General features: G+C 42.7%; 1 protein-coding gene across 2 annotated transcripts; it reads right to left on the reverse strand.

The window, feature by feature from the left end:
• Positions 1-9,601: 9,601 nt before the first annotated feature.
• On the reverse strand, positions 9,602-13,434 carry LOC129817911 (G-protein coupled receptor 6-like). Of its 2 annotated transcripts, XM_055873510.1 has the most exons (2): positions 13,087-13,434; positions 9,602-11,040 (listed from the first exon to the last, which is right to left on the reverse strand). In XM_055873510.1, exon 2 carries the CDS (start codon positions 11,023-11,025, stop codon positions 10,003-10,005), a length of 1,023 nt encoding a protein of 340 aa, XP_055729485.1. In that variant the 5' UTR covers positions 11,026-11,040; positions 13,087-13,434; the 3' UTR covers positions 9,602-10,002. The 2 variants fall into 2 exon arrangements, with proteins under 2 accessions (XP_055729485.1, XP_055729484.1); XM_055873509.1 differs by lacking the exon at positions 13,087-13,434 and having other exon boundaries at positions 9,602-11,668.
• Between the last annotated feature and the right edge of the window lie 1,692 nt (positions 13,435-15,126).

Below are 15,126 nucleotides of genomic sequence, written 5' to 3' on the forward strand. Positions count from 1 at the left end.
ACGTGTGTGCTTTGGGGACCTTTAACAGAATGTGACTGGCAGAACCGGTGTTGTCTGTGGAGGATGATGTCTCAGATAGAGGGGAGTGAGGCCTAAGAGGGTTTTATAAATAAGCATCAATCAGTGGGTCTTGCGACGGATATACAGAGATGACCAGTTTACAGAGGAGTGTAGTGATGTTTCCTATAAGGAGCATTGGTGGCAAATCTGATTGCCGAATGGTAAAGAACACCTAGCTGCTCGAGAGCACCCTTACCTGCCAATCTATAAATGATGTCTCCGTAATCAAGCATGGCTAGGATGGTCATCTGAATCAGGATTAGTTCGGCAGCTGGGGTGAAAGAGTAGCGATTACGATAGAGGAAACCAAGTCTAGATTTAACTTTAGCCTGCAACTTTAATATGTGCTGAGAGAAGGACAGTGCACTGTCTAGCCATACTCCCAAGTACTTGAATGAGGTGACTACCTCAAGCTCTAAACCCTCAGAGGTAGTAATCACACCTGTGGGGAGAAGGGCATTCTTCTTACCAAACCACATTACCTTTATTTTAGAGGTGTTCAGAACAAGATTAAGGGTAGAGAAAGCTTTTTGGACACTAAGAAAGCTTTGTTGTAGAGCATTTATCATAAAATCCGGGGAGGGGCCAGCTGAGAATAAAATGTATCCTCTGCATATAAATGGATGAGAGATCTTCCTACTGCCTGAGCTATGTTGTTGATGTAAATTGAGAAGAGCGTGGGGCCTAGAATCAAACCTTGGGGTACACCCTTGGTGACAGGCAGTGGCTGAGACAGCAGATTTTCTGACTTTATACACTGCACTCTTTGAGAGAGGTAGTTAGCAAAACCATCCCAAAGACCCCCCAGGGACACCAATACTCCTTAGCCGGCCCACAAGAATGGAATGGTCTACTGTGTCAAAAGCTTTGGACGAGTAAAAAAAATATCAGCACAACATTGCTTAGTATCAAGGGAAATGGTGACATCATTGAGGACCTTTAAGGTTGCAGTGACACATCCATAACCTGAGCGGAAAACTTTTCGGGAAAAGATTGCATACCCGAGAGAAGACTATAGACATCATGAAAGCCAGTCAGTTGATTATTGACAAGTTTTTCCAACACTTTTGACAAACAGGGAAAATAGAAATAGGCCTATAACAGTTAGGATCAGCTTGATCTCCCCCTTTAAATAAAGGATGAACAGTGGTTGCCTTCCAAGCCATGGGAACCTCCCCAGAAAGGAGAGACGTCTTAAAAAGGTTGGAGATAGGCTTGGCGATGATAGGGGCAGCAACCTTAAAGAAGAAGGGTCAAGTTTAAGGAGCACCTTTAGCACCTGGGACTCAGTGACTGCCTGCAGGGAGAAACTTTGTAGCGTTGCGAGGCAAAAAGAGGGAGAGGCATCGGGGATAGTCGCATTAGAAGGGGTGGGAGATTTGGAAATGTTGGACGGGCAAGGAGGCATGGCTGAGTCAAATAGGAATCCTGACTTAATGAAGTGGTGATTAAAGAGCTCAATCATGTGCCTCTTGTCAGTAACAACCACATCATCAACATTAAGGGACATGGGCAGCTGTGAGGAGGAGCGTTTATTCTCCAGGTCTTTAACCGTTTTCCAGAACTTATTGGGATTAGACCCACAGAGAGAGAACTGCTCCTTAAAGTAACTAACTTTGGCCTTCCGGATAGCCTGAGTGCACTTATTTCTCATCTGCCTGAACGAGAGCCAGTCAGCCTGAGTATGCGTGTGCCGAGACTTTTGCCAAATGCAATTCTTGAGGTGGAGTAAGATCACGGTCAAACCAGGGGCTAAACCTGTTTTTAATTCTCATTTTCTTTTTGGGGGCGTGTTTGTTTACAATACCACTGAAAATATAAAAAAAGAAGGTCCAAGCGTCTTTGACAGAGGGGATCAAGCTGATTCTATACCATTTTACAGAGGCTAATTCATGAAGGAAGGCTTGCTCATTAAAGTTTTTTAGCAAGCGTCTATGACAAATCAGGACAGGTCGTTTCACTGAGCAGCCATAACGAACACAGGCTGTAAAAGAGTGATCACTAAGGTCATTCCAGAAAACACCAGACTGAAACCTATCAGGATTATTTGTGAGGATAACATCGAGGAGAAGAGCCTTTTCTGGGTGTTTGGAGTCATACCTTGTGGGATTGATAATAATCTGAGAAAGATTTAGGGAGTCCCATTGCTTTAGGACTTTGTCCGGTGGTTTAAGCATGTCCCAGTTTACGTCCCCAAATTCAGATTTAGTGTAAGGGGCCAGGAGAGAGCTTCGGGCAGGTAGGATACAGACCAGTGCTGATGGAGGACGATCGCACCCAGCTACAGTCAACAAAGAGCTATTTGAAAGTTTAATGCTTAAAACCAGCAAATCATATTGTTTGGGGACAGACTTGTTGGAGACAACCAAGCACTGAGGGTGATCCTTCAGTCTAAAGGGGGTGCAGGGTGAATACGTGGTCTGTTGTACGGTAATTTGGCGAAAAATCAACTTGACATTCGTGACACACCACCTGGATTCAGTCTTATGTAGCAAAATGGGAAATGGTGTTTTTCACATTGAATGAAAGTAGAGACTCAGAGCTACAAAATGGTATATCATACACTGCATTTGAGGAACAATGGGAAAGTAATTCTGCTTTGAAAGTTCCAACTTGTAAACTCACTTTTGAGAAAATTGCCTTTGAATGTTTTGGTATCTAGTGAAGAGCTCTTCTTTGTCTACACCCATTCAGCATTGTTCACACCCTCTTAAGCTTTAGATCCACCCATCTCTTTTTGCTCTCGGAGTGCACACTTGACGCTCTGGCCGATGATTTGTTTACCTCCGGATAAAATGAAAGCCAGCTCTGCTGGCAACAATTCCATTACACTTTTTAGAAGACATTTATTGAAACTGGACATATTCAATGGGTGATGTACACACGTAACGTAACGTTAGCTAACGAGCCAGCCAGCTAATATTAGCTAGTTACACAAAAATTAACAAAGTGCCAACAATGTCTAACATTAGGCTCTAACTAGAAAAGCAAACAGCTCTGGGAAACAAATAATAACCTCAGCTAGGGAGCCAGCCAGCTAACGTTAGCTAGTTAAACAACAATGAACAACGTTCCAACAATGCCACAGTGCTGGGAGCTAACGAACCAGGTCCAATGTTAGCTAGATAACATAAAGCTCGAACTGGAAAAGTAAACGGGTCTGGGAAACAAATAATAATGTCAGCTAGGGAGCCAGCCAGCTAACTTTAGCTAGATAGCTAACAGTACACTTTAGCTTGAAATGAAAACACTTTCTGTCAAAATTAGAAACATGTAATATCTGAAAAGGTAGCTAGCTAACGCTTTACTATCTTGCCTGTATACCTCATTATGCATGATGGACGTTTCTACCGGTCAGGAATGCCATACAACAATTGCCCTTAGTTTGAAGATGTAATCCGGAGACAGGTGTTTTCTCCATATCTTTAGCTATCATACTCTAATTCCACTGATTTCAAAACGTGATCCTCCAGAAAGTGGAGAGCAACACTTATGCAGCTCCACTACACAATATATATTTTTTAAAGCCGTGTTTGACAGGATTACCAACGCAGACTGACAAGCTCAAATAGACAGAAGCCTTGAATATGGCAGAACAATCCGATCTCCTGTAACGGCAGTCCTCCTCCTCTTCATCTGAAGAGGAGGAGTATTGAGGGAACCAAGGCGCAGCGTAGTGAAATGACATATTATATTAACGAAAACACGAACTTGACTAAACTAACAAAAACAACAAACGGTGTAGACAGACCTAAACGACGAACTTACATAAAACAAGAAGAACGCACGAATAGGAAACATAGACTACACAAACCGAACAAACCGTAAACAGTCCCGCGTGGTGTACAGACACAGACACGGAAGACAATCACCCACAACGAACACTGTGACAACGCCTACCTAAATATGACTCTTAATTAGAGGAACGCCAAACACCTGCCTCTAAATAAGAGCCATACCAGGCAACCCAAAAACCAACACAGAAACAGAAAACATAGAATGCCCACCCAACCTCACGTCCTGACCAACTAACACACATAATAAACTAACAGAAATAGGTCAGGAACGTGACAACTCCTCTCTCGGCATGTCCAGCCCACTCATTATCTCAGCCAATCATGGCTAGTGGGAAGGTTGCTAGACTCTCTGTGACTTAACCAACAAGTGTCGTAATTTAACAATTTTATTTGTATTTACAGATGGCATACACGTTTGTTATTAAGTCACATTAAATTTCACATGTCCGAGAAGGCATTTCTATATTTTTTACGTTCAAACGGCTCTCCTGTGAAGTCGTGACTTGCGAGTAGCAGCAGTGCAAAAACAAAAGGGGGAGGGTGGAGGTTCAATGTAAATAGTCCGGGTGGCCATTTGATTAGTTTAGTTGATCAGCAGTCTTAAGGCTTGGGGGTAGAAGCTGTTAAGGAGCCTTTCGGTCCAAGACTTGGCGCTCCGGTACCACTTGCTGTGCGGTAGCAGAGAGAGCAGTCTATGACTTGGGTGACTGGAGTCTTTGACAATTTTTGGAGCCTTCCTCTGACACTGCCTAGTATATACAGTTGAAGTCGGAAGTTTACATACACTTAGGTTGGAGTCATTAAAACTCGTTTTTCAACCACTCCACAAATTTCTTGTTAACAAACTCTAGTTTTGGCAAGTCGGTTAGAACATCTACTTTGTGCATGACACAAGTAATTTTTCCAACAATTGTTTATGGACAAATTATTTCACTTATCATTCACTGTATCACAATTCCAGTGGGTCAGAAGTTTACATACACTAAGTTGACTATGCTTGACATCATGGGAAAATCAAAAGAAATCAGCCAAGACCTCAGAAAAAAATCTGTCTGAATACTTATTTTCCACCATAATTTGCAAATAAATTCATAGAAAATCCTACAATGTGATTTTCTGGAGAAAAAAAAATCTCATTTTGTCTGTCATAGTTGAAGTGTACCAATGATGAAAAAAGATGCCCAGGGCCTCTGCTCAACTTGGTGAACGTGCCTTAGGCATGCTCCAAGAAGGCATGAGGACTGCAGATGTGGCCAGGGCAATAAATTGCAATGTCCGTACTGTGAGACGCCTAAGACAGCGCTACAGGGAGACAGGACGGACAGCTGATCGTCCTTGCATTGGCAGACCACGTGTAACAATACATGCACAGGATTGGTACATCCGAACATCACACCTGCGGGACATGCACAGGATGGCAACAATAACTGCCCAAGTTACACCAGGAACGCACAATCCGTCCAACAGTGCTCAGACTGTTTGCAATAGGCTGAGAGAGGCTGGACTGAGGGCTTGTAGGCCTGTTGTAAGGCAGGTCCTCACCAGACAGGACTGGCATAAGTGCTTGTCACTGATGAGTCGCGGTTTTGTCTCACCAGGGGTGATGCTCGGACTTGCGTTTATCGTCGAAGGAATGAGCGTTACACCGAGTCCTGTAATCTGGAGCAGGATCGATTTGGAGGTGGAGGTTCCTTCATTGTCTGGGGCGATATGTCACAGCATCATCGGACTGAGCTTGTTGTCGTTGCAGGCAATCTCAAAGCTATGTGTTACAGGGAAGACATTCTCCTCCCTCATGTGGTACCTTTCCTGCAGGCTCATGCTGACATGACACTCCAGCATGACAATACCACCAGCCATACTGCTCGTTCTATGCATGATTTCCTGCAAGACAGATATGTCAGTGTTCTGCCATGACCAGTGAAGAGCCCGGATCTCAATCCCATTGAGCACATCTGGGACCTGTTGGATCGGAGGGTGAGGGCTAGGGCCATTCACCCCAGAAATGTCTGTGAACTTGCAGGTGCCTTGGTGGAATAGTGTGGTAACATCTCACAGCAAGACCTAGCAAATCTGGTGCAGTCCATGAGGAGGAGATGCACTGCAGTACTTAAGTCAGCTGGTGGCCACACCAGATACTGACTGTTACTTTAGATTTTGATCCCCCCTTTGTTTAGGGACACATTATTCCATTTCCGTTAGTCACATGTCTGTGGAACTTGTTCAGTTTATGTCTCAGTTGTTGAATCTTGTTATGTTCATACAAATATTTACACAAATTAAGTTTGCTGAAAATTAACACAGTTGACAGTGAGAGGACGTTTCTTTTTTTGCTGAGTTTATTTTAATTGACCATATTAGATTAGAATTTTAATTGCGCACACATTGATGTCAGACATGCACCTACCCCAATGCTCTGTTGCTGATGACTGGGATGAATGAAGAAGCAGATTTCAGGAGCAGAACAAGACACCCTCCTTTTGACTGATAACTGATGTAAGGGCATGTAAGTGACAGGCCTATCTGGCTTATATGATTACGATGGCGATAACGGTTCTTGACAGTGTCATAAAGTGTATTTTCTTAGTCCAAGTAAAGTGACGGGATATGTGTATTTTCTACAAGCTATTTAAAATATGTAAAGAATTCATAACAACATCAACAAAGGATTTCAGAAACAAACTTTTAAACGAAAGGAAACTTCTTGGCAGGGATTTTTGGGACGGGAATAAATGTGGGTTTTGACACTCTTGTGTAGGTGTCATAACCAGCCATAAAATAACACAATATATGTCACAACAGTTGTAAATATATGGGTCATGACAGTGTTATGACCATATTGTGACGAGTAATGACAAGTTATGTCCGCTGTTATGACATATTATGACATGGTTATGACTGTGTCAATCCTCTATCTCTTTTGACCTAAAACGTTTTCATTTTAAAGATTAGTATTTATTTGCATGACCTCTGAAGGCACATTTGAAAGTCTCCCATGCAACGAAGGGGCTCTGCTGTACCTATGTTATGCAGGAAAAAGTCTGTTATATATTTTTTTTGTCTTGGTTAAGAACAGATTGTTATCCAATAGAATTAAAAAAATAAAAAATAACTACAGGTTTGGGTCAAATCCAATTCAACACAACACATCCTGAAACTCACTGTATTTTCAAGAATTGTGGTGGCAGCATCATGTTTTGCATATGCTTGTCACCAGCAGGGACTGGGGAGTTTTTCAGGATCAAAATAAATATCAAAGGAGCAAAGCCCAGGTTAGAGGAAAACCTGCCTCAGTCATTTGAAAACCCTGGGTGCCAAAGACACACCAGAATAGCTTGCCAAGAGGTGTTGAGTGTTCCTAGGTGGTCCTGGTCCAGTCTCAGTTCTGACTCAAATGTGCTTAAGGTTTGAATATTGCTCTCCATCAATGATTCTCAACCAAATTTACTGAGCTTGAGCAATTTTGACAAAGAAATTATATATGTTGCCCTAAGAGTTGTGCAATGTTGGTAAAATCTTGTTCAGGATTATTCACAGCTCTTAGGTCTGCCAAAGGTACTTACACCAAGTATTAACTTCTTGAGAATACAGGGGGTGCTGTTTCGCATTAGCATAATTGCCTCTACAGATTAAACTGCCTCTTATTCAATTATTGCTGTTACTATATGCATATAACCATATGCCATTGGATAGAAAACAAGCTATGGTTTCTAAAACCGTTCCAATTTTGTCTCTGAGTCAAACACAGGTCATTTCACAGCACTTTCCCTGAGCCAGAAGAAGATTGCAAGATGTGTATGCTCGCTTCAAAGCTCTGCCTATATATGGTCACGCGACCTATGACCCGAAACACACTTCCTTCTTCTTCCTCTGGGTGTCAGGAAGTTGTCAGAGGAGAAATTTTTTGTTTATCTTGTACTGACGTGAAATAAGACCTATTTCTTTAGCGTGACCGACAACTTCCGGTTTCTGAGATGCGCGTTTTCAGAGGTGCCATTGTCTTTTGTTATGCTGACGTTACGGATGAAAACTATCTCCGTGTCGAAGTTTGTTTGATACATGTGACCATATCACCGTAATGTATGTTTTTTCAATATAGTTTAATCAGATTATTAGAATTTTTTCGGGAGTTTTGCCGTGTTCCGTTCTTTGAGTTTTTTAACTTTGGACATGGACCGTGCCAGTCAACCAGTACCCAGGCTAAATGAAGAGGGGAGGTTGCCATTGTGAATGGATTGAACGACTCATCAGGACTAAGGACACCTTGATCAACATTCTGATGAAAGACCAGCAATAGTAAGACCCAATTTACGATGTTATTTCATATATCTGTCGTGCATGTGAACTGGTCGGGCGCGTCCAGCCGGTTCTGGCTGGCCTGGTTATGCTAATTTAGCGATACATTTTGTTTTCGCTATAAAACATTTAAAAAATCTGAAATATTGTTTGGATTCACCAGATGTTGGGCTTTCAATGTCTGTACGCTGTGTATTTTTTCTGAAATGTTTTAAGACAAGTAATTAGTTATATAACGTTGGTCTCTGTAATTGTTCTAGCTGCATCAGCACTATATCAGATTGCAGCTGCAATGTAGAACTGTGATTTATACCTGAAAAATGCACATTTAAAAAAAAAAAACTATGCTATACCATAAATATGTTATCAGACTGTCATCTTATGAATTTGTTTGTTGGTTTGTGGCTATCAATATCTTAGTTTAGCCGAATTGGTGATAGCACCTGATGGAGTAAGAAACTGTTGGAGTAAGAAAATGGTGTCTTTTGCTAACGTGTTTAGCTAATAGATTTACATATTTTGTCTTCCCTGTAAAACATTTAAAAAATCTGAAATGGTGGTTTTATTCACAAGATCTGTGTCTTTCATTGGGTGTCTTGGACTTGTGATTTAATGATATTTAGATGCTACTATTTAATTGTGACGCTATGCTAGCGATGCTAATCAGTGTGTGGGGGGGGGGGGGGGGGGGTGCTCCCGGATCCGGGTTAGGTACTCTGTAGAGGTTAACTCTGGGGTGTGAAGACATACACAATCAAGATTTTAAAAATTATTATTCATTTGAAAAATGTAAAAGAAATTGTCTTTCACTTTGAAAATGTGGGGTAGGTTGTGTAGATCGGTCTGTAAAAAAATCGAAAATTATCCCTTTTAAGATTGAAGGCACCAAAATGTGAAGACTTTGCAAGGGGGTGTGTAGACTTTCACTATGTAATCCTTCCATTATCACCTTGCTGCTGTAGCTTCATTCACCTCAGTCGATAAACAACAACATTCTACAAACACATCAACATTAGCTGATACATTACGCGCTAGCTCAGCACCGGGATGGATTAAAAACTCTAGTTTAGTTTCATGTCAAGTCAAACAGCAGTTACCTAGCCATCTATAACCATCTTCCACCTCTGCAGTATTTTGAGAAAAAAGTTGCTCTGTTCACTGCAGCTGCGTCAATGTGCTCTCTCAAAGGCATCCAGCCGGACAAACACCCTTCCTGAGCGATTGCGCATGGTCCTAACCAACTGCATTTGCCTTTTAATTGGGATTGGAAAGACTTTAGTAGCCTAATTTAAATTATTGGTGTTGAGCTAGGGTATGGAGACTTCCATACTCTGCCATACCCAATTGATGCCCCTGAGTTAGAAGACAGGAAGATGCTGAGCGAAACCCAGGTGCTGCAACAGAACACTTACAGAGAAACATGTGGCAGTCAAACACGAGGCGCACACTTATTTTCTCATTTTATTCATATACTCATCTCGTATAAAATGTACAATCAAATAGACAACTTAACAAAATCAAAATTGACCCACAGTACTGACAAATACAAAGTAGCCAATTACTCCAACATATATAGGCCTATGCAATACTGCTTTGGCATTTCAAATACATTCAATAAAGTGCTCGTTTTTTCATTCTTTGCTCATATAAATACATAATGCCGTATTTTTTTTCTTTACAAAAGCTGTTGTTCACAGCATTTCAGACGGACTGTGTCTTCAGTCGCAATAAAGTGCAGATGCTTGTTAGACACACATTTTGTTTAAAGGATTTAACGGTCAACTGAAAGCCAATTGTCGGTTGTCAACATGCACACGTACACACACACATATGTTCACTAAGCACCCCTCTAAACTTCACTGGGTGACCTGGAGTGTGTGGCTACGTTGCTCTGAAAGCCGCCGCAGAAGAGGACGTAGAGCGAGCGCTGGATCTCGGCATTACGGTAGGCGTAGATGATTGGGTTGATCATGGAGTTGTAGGTGGCCGGAAGAAGCGTGGCATACGTGTATACCGATGGGTATTCGCGCTCTCCCACCAGGCAGTAGATGGCGAAGGGTAGCCAGCTCGAGCCGAAGGTGCCTAGGATGATGGCGAGCGTGGCCACGCCCTTCTTGGTGGCCACGTAGTGCGATGTGGTGAAGAAGTGCTGTTGAAGAGCGATCTGGTGCGCGTGGCGGCACACGATCTTGCAGATCTTGAAATAGAGGGTCAGCATGATTATGAAGATGATGAAGAAAGAGACCGCCAACAATGTCACATTGCTGCGAGTGAGTGGGTGCACGATGCTACACAAGCTTGGGTCGTCCAGGCAGTTCCAGCCTAGCACAGGCAGCAGGCCCAGGCACAGAGACACACCCCATGTGCTCACCAGCATCAGGTGCACGTAGTGGAGCGTCTTCTCTGAGAAGTAAGTCAGTGCATTGTATAAAGAGAAATACCGGTCCACTGTTATAGCCAGCAGGCTACTTATGGACGCCGTGAAGGAGGCCACTAGGAACCCAACAGTAATAAGGCTGATAGTCTTTGAGGAGAGAACGTACTGGAACACAAAGTTGAGGATTAATCCCATGCCTGCCAGTAAATCCGCTGTGGCTAGGCTTCCTACGAGCACGAACATGGGGGTGCGCAGGGTGGGTGTATAGAAGATGATAGCCACCACGATGGCGTTCTCGCAGGCGATGACAGTGCCCGACATGCAAAGCATGATGTCCCATGGGTTGATGGGGAAGTCCAGAGGGGCGGTGGAGAGCCCCAGGCTGACATTGCGCACTGGAAAGTCGGTCTCCATCCACGGGAGAGCCTCTCCAGCCACCACAACCGTCATTGCGGTGTCGTTACACTGGAAAGTCTTGTTCATGTCTGCGCACATGTCTGCTTTCCCCTCCTGGAGAGAGAATGGGATAGAGAGAGATTGTGGTTTAGTTTCACTAAGGGACACCATGGCAACCATGACAGAGAGGGAGAAGCGTCCATCCATGTATACGGGTAAGATAGTCTAGCTAGCATTTTTTTTGATATTATACGTTTCTAATTTTGTCAAAGTCATTTTCATTGCAAGTTAAAGCATACTGTTAGCTAGCTAGCTAACGTTAACTGTCTGGCTCACTAGCTAACGTTACATGTATGATCTGTGTAGTAATATTATTCGTATCTCAGAGCAATTTGCATTGCTATTTATAGCTGGCTAACATTGAACGGTAACCATAGTTGGTTACCTTTAGCTACCAGCAGATTCAGGTAGTAACGTTATGAGTTGGGATTATGGTTCATTGTCTAGCTAGCTAGCTAGCTACATGTCTAAACAAAAGACTCAACTATGCAAGTAACCATTTCACTGTTCCGTTTACACCTTCTGTATCCTGTGCATGTGACAGATAAACTTCGATTTGATATAGTGTGTGTTTACCAGAGTGAAGAGGAACATGACCTGCACCACTCTGGTACACTCTGAAATCGGAGTAGATAGCCAGAGGGAATTTACAAACGCATCCTTTGAATTTAGCCAGCTGTTTTAGCTTGCCACCACATCATGTACTGTATATGTTGGATATAATTCAATTGCCAAAGCTAGCTAGTTCATGTTAAATGTTGCTTGCCGTGAGCGTTGGGTTTCTCTGAGAGCAATTTAGCTAGGACTGGCTAAATAGCTAGATTATTTCTAGCTAAAAAGGTAGTTGGTCTGGAGCCTCAACTGCCTATGGACAGACCACAGCCAATGTAAGTTAGTCTTTTGTATAATTTAGTTAGCTAGTTCCTGAACATTAATGAACCTCTTGTTCTTCATCTTGTGTGGAATAGTTTCACTGACTCTCTGTCTCTGCATTATCCACAGGGTAACTGTCAACTTGTGACTCTGAAAATTGACCCTGGAGGTTAAGAAATCTGCATTGTAAGTATCAATTTGATGTTCATGAACATTAACCTGGAATTCTTCATCTTGTGTAGAATTTCATTTGACTCTCTGTCTCTGCATTATCCAGGGTTAACTCAAATAGTCTGTGTAGCTATTTTCTTAGCTATTTATTTGAAATATACACTGAGTGTACAAACATTAGGAACACCTGCTCTTTCCATGACATAGACTGACCAGGTGAATCCAGGTGAAAGCTATGATCCCTTATGGATGTCACCTCTTAAATCCACTTCAACCAGTGTTGATGAAAGGGAGGAGACAGGTTAAAGAAGGATTTTTAAGCCTTGAGACGATTGAGACATGGATTGTGTATGTATGCCATTCAGAGGTTGAATGAGCACGACAAAATATTTAAATGCCTTTGAGCGGGGTAGAGGTGCCAGGCGTACTGGTTTGAGTTTGTCAAGAACAGCAACGCTGCCACGCTTTCATGCTCAACAGTTTTCCATGTATATCAAGAATGGTCCACCACCCAAAGGACATCCAGCCAACTGTGGGAAGCATTGGAGTCAACATTGGGCAGCATCCCTAAGGAAGGCTTTCAACACCGACAAATTGAGGCTGTTCTGTGGGCAAAGGGGGGTGCAAGTCAATATTAGGAAGGTGTTCCTAATGTTTTGTACCCTCAGTGTATGTCGCTATATTAGGCTTCTGTATGGGTGGACAGCAAAGTAGGAGCCAACCATGGTGCTGAAACTTGGGCAACTTAATAACTGCAGGGTAAAAACATTAACCCTGATTCATTAAAACCTCACAAGAGACAGATATCTAAAACGGTTATGACAACACGGTAATGTGTCCAAGTTAAGAGACCACATGAACAGCAGCACTCGAGGAGCTATCCATGGTGCTGAAACTTGAAACTGAATAATAGGCTATGATCGTGGATAAAACTTCAACTTAACTCCCAAAAACGAAACAAACTGATAAACAATATTATCATAAGTCAATTAAGTAGCATATCTTCTATTCACCAAGTTTAAGTTTCCATGTAAAAGGATGATGTAGGCTACCTACCTTCGTTTCACACAGAGCTTTAGGAGAAAACCGTCTTTATAGAAAATCAAAAGCGTTCCGTTCTTCGAAACCGCTCAGCTAAAGCCCTCGTTTTTGTTCTGTTTCCCTCGCATGGGCGAGACACCGAGGGCAGGTGCGACCTGAAGCATTGACGCGCGCGGGGGAGAGTGACTAGAGCTCGATAGCCAGAACGGTAAAGACTAACGTCTGCGAGCGGTGCAGCGTTATTAAACCCAAGTGACGTCAGGCCCATTGTAGAGCGCGAGAGAGAGAGAGCTGAGAAGCCTGCCTCGCGATCATATGCTCAAAGGGAACCTCTACACCTGCCTGGGGTGTTGATGTGAGGCGATAGATGAGTGAGATTGAATTTGTGGAGAGAGAATAAAGCTATGTATTGACTCTCATGGCCGGGGTAAGATGTTTAGGTGTGGGGGTGCTGAGATAATTTTTTTCTCCCTGCGCTGCTGACGACTATTTTTTTACACTCATAGTATAGTAATAAAGGGTTCAACACAGCACCACCACTACTATACACCCCTTAGTGCTGCTCCAGGTGTTACCAGGCCTTAACAGGCAGGCTGAAGAGGAAGCAGTCAGCAGTCCATATTTTCTGGATGTAGATCCTGTTATGTTAGTCCTGCACTAACCTCTCCAATCCACTCCACAAAACAGTTTAAATGGCAAGCGTGTTAACCAAAATGTACACTGGTGTCCAAGCTTACATAATGTAATGCAGCGATGAGCAAGTGGCAGCCCCCCTTTTGTCGGCCTGCAGACCAGTCAAAAGTTTGGACACACCTACTCATTCAAGGGTTTTTCTTAATTTTTTTACTATTTTCTGCATTATAGAATAATAGTGAAGACGTCAAAACTATGAAATAACACACATGAAATCATGTAGAAACCATTTTTGTTTTTAAACAAATCCAAATATATTTCACATTTTAGATTCTTCAAAGTAGCTACCCTTTGCCTTGATGACAGCTTTGCACACTGTTGGCATTCTCTCAACCAGCTTCACCTGGAATGCTTTTCCAACGGTCTTGAAGGAGTTCCTATATATGCTAAGCACTTATTGGCTGTTTTTCCTTCACTCTACGATCCAACTCATCTCAAACCATCTCAACTGGGTTGAGGTCGGGTGATTGTGGAAGCCAGGTCATTTGATGCAGCACTCCATCAGTCTCCTTCTTGGTCAAATAGCCCTTATACAGCTTGGAGGTGTGTTGGGTCATTGTCCTGTTGAAAAACAAATGATAGTCCCACTAAGCGCAAACCAGATGGGATGGAGAATCACTGCAGAATGCTGTGGTAGCCATGCTGGTTAAGTGTGCCTTGAATTCTAAATAAATCACAGACAGTGTCACTAGCAAAGCACCCCCACACCATCACACCTCCTCCGTGCTTCACGGTGGAGACCACACATGCGGAGACCACACATCATCTCACAAACACACGGCGGTTGGAACCATTAATCCCAAATTTGGACTCATCAGACCAAAGGACAGATTTACACCGGTCTAATGTCCATTGCTCGTGTTTCTTGTCCCAAACAAGTCTCTTCTTATTATTGGTGTCCTTTAGTAGTCGTTTATTTGCAGCAATTCGACCATGAAGGCCTGATTCACGCAATCTCCTCTGAACAGATGATGTTGAGATGTGTCTGTTACTTGAACTCAGTGAAACGTTTATTTCGGCTGCAATTTCTGAGGCTGGTAACTCAAATGAATGTATTCTCTGCAGCAGAGGTAACTCCGGGTCTTCCTTTCCTGTGGCGGTCTTCATGAGAGCCAATTTCATCATAGCTCTTGATGATTTTGTTACTGCACTTGAAGAAACTTGAAACGTTCTTGGAATTTTCCAGATTGACTGACCTTCATGTCTTAAAGTAATGATGAACTGTCATTTCGCTTTGCTTGTTTGAGCTGTTCTTGCCATAATATGGACTTGGTCTTTTACCAAATAGGGCTGTCTTCTGTATACCACCCCTACCTTGTCATAACACAACTGATTGGCTCAAAAGCATTAAGAGGGAAAGAA

The sequence above is a fragment of the Salvelinus fontinalis genome, chromosome 20 (genome assembly GCF_029448725.1).
Source record: "Salvelinus fontinalis isolate EN_2023a chromosome 20, ASM2944872v1, whole genome shotgun sequence".
Classification (NCBI taxonomy): Eukaryota; Metazoa; Chordata; class Actinopteri; order Salmoniformes; family Salmonidae; genus Salvelinus; species Salvelinus fontinalis.

Excerpts from the sequence above, each read along its gene's own strand:
- LOC129817911 (XM_055873509.1), bottom strand. The coding sequence starts at position 11,133 with ATGGATGGACGCTTCTCCCTCTCTGTCATGGTTGCCATGGTGTCCCTT.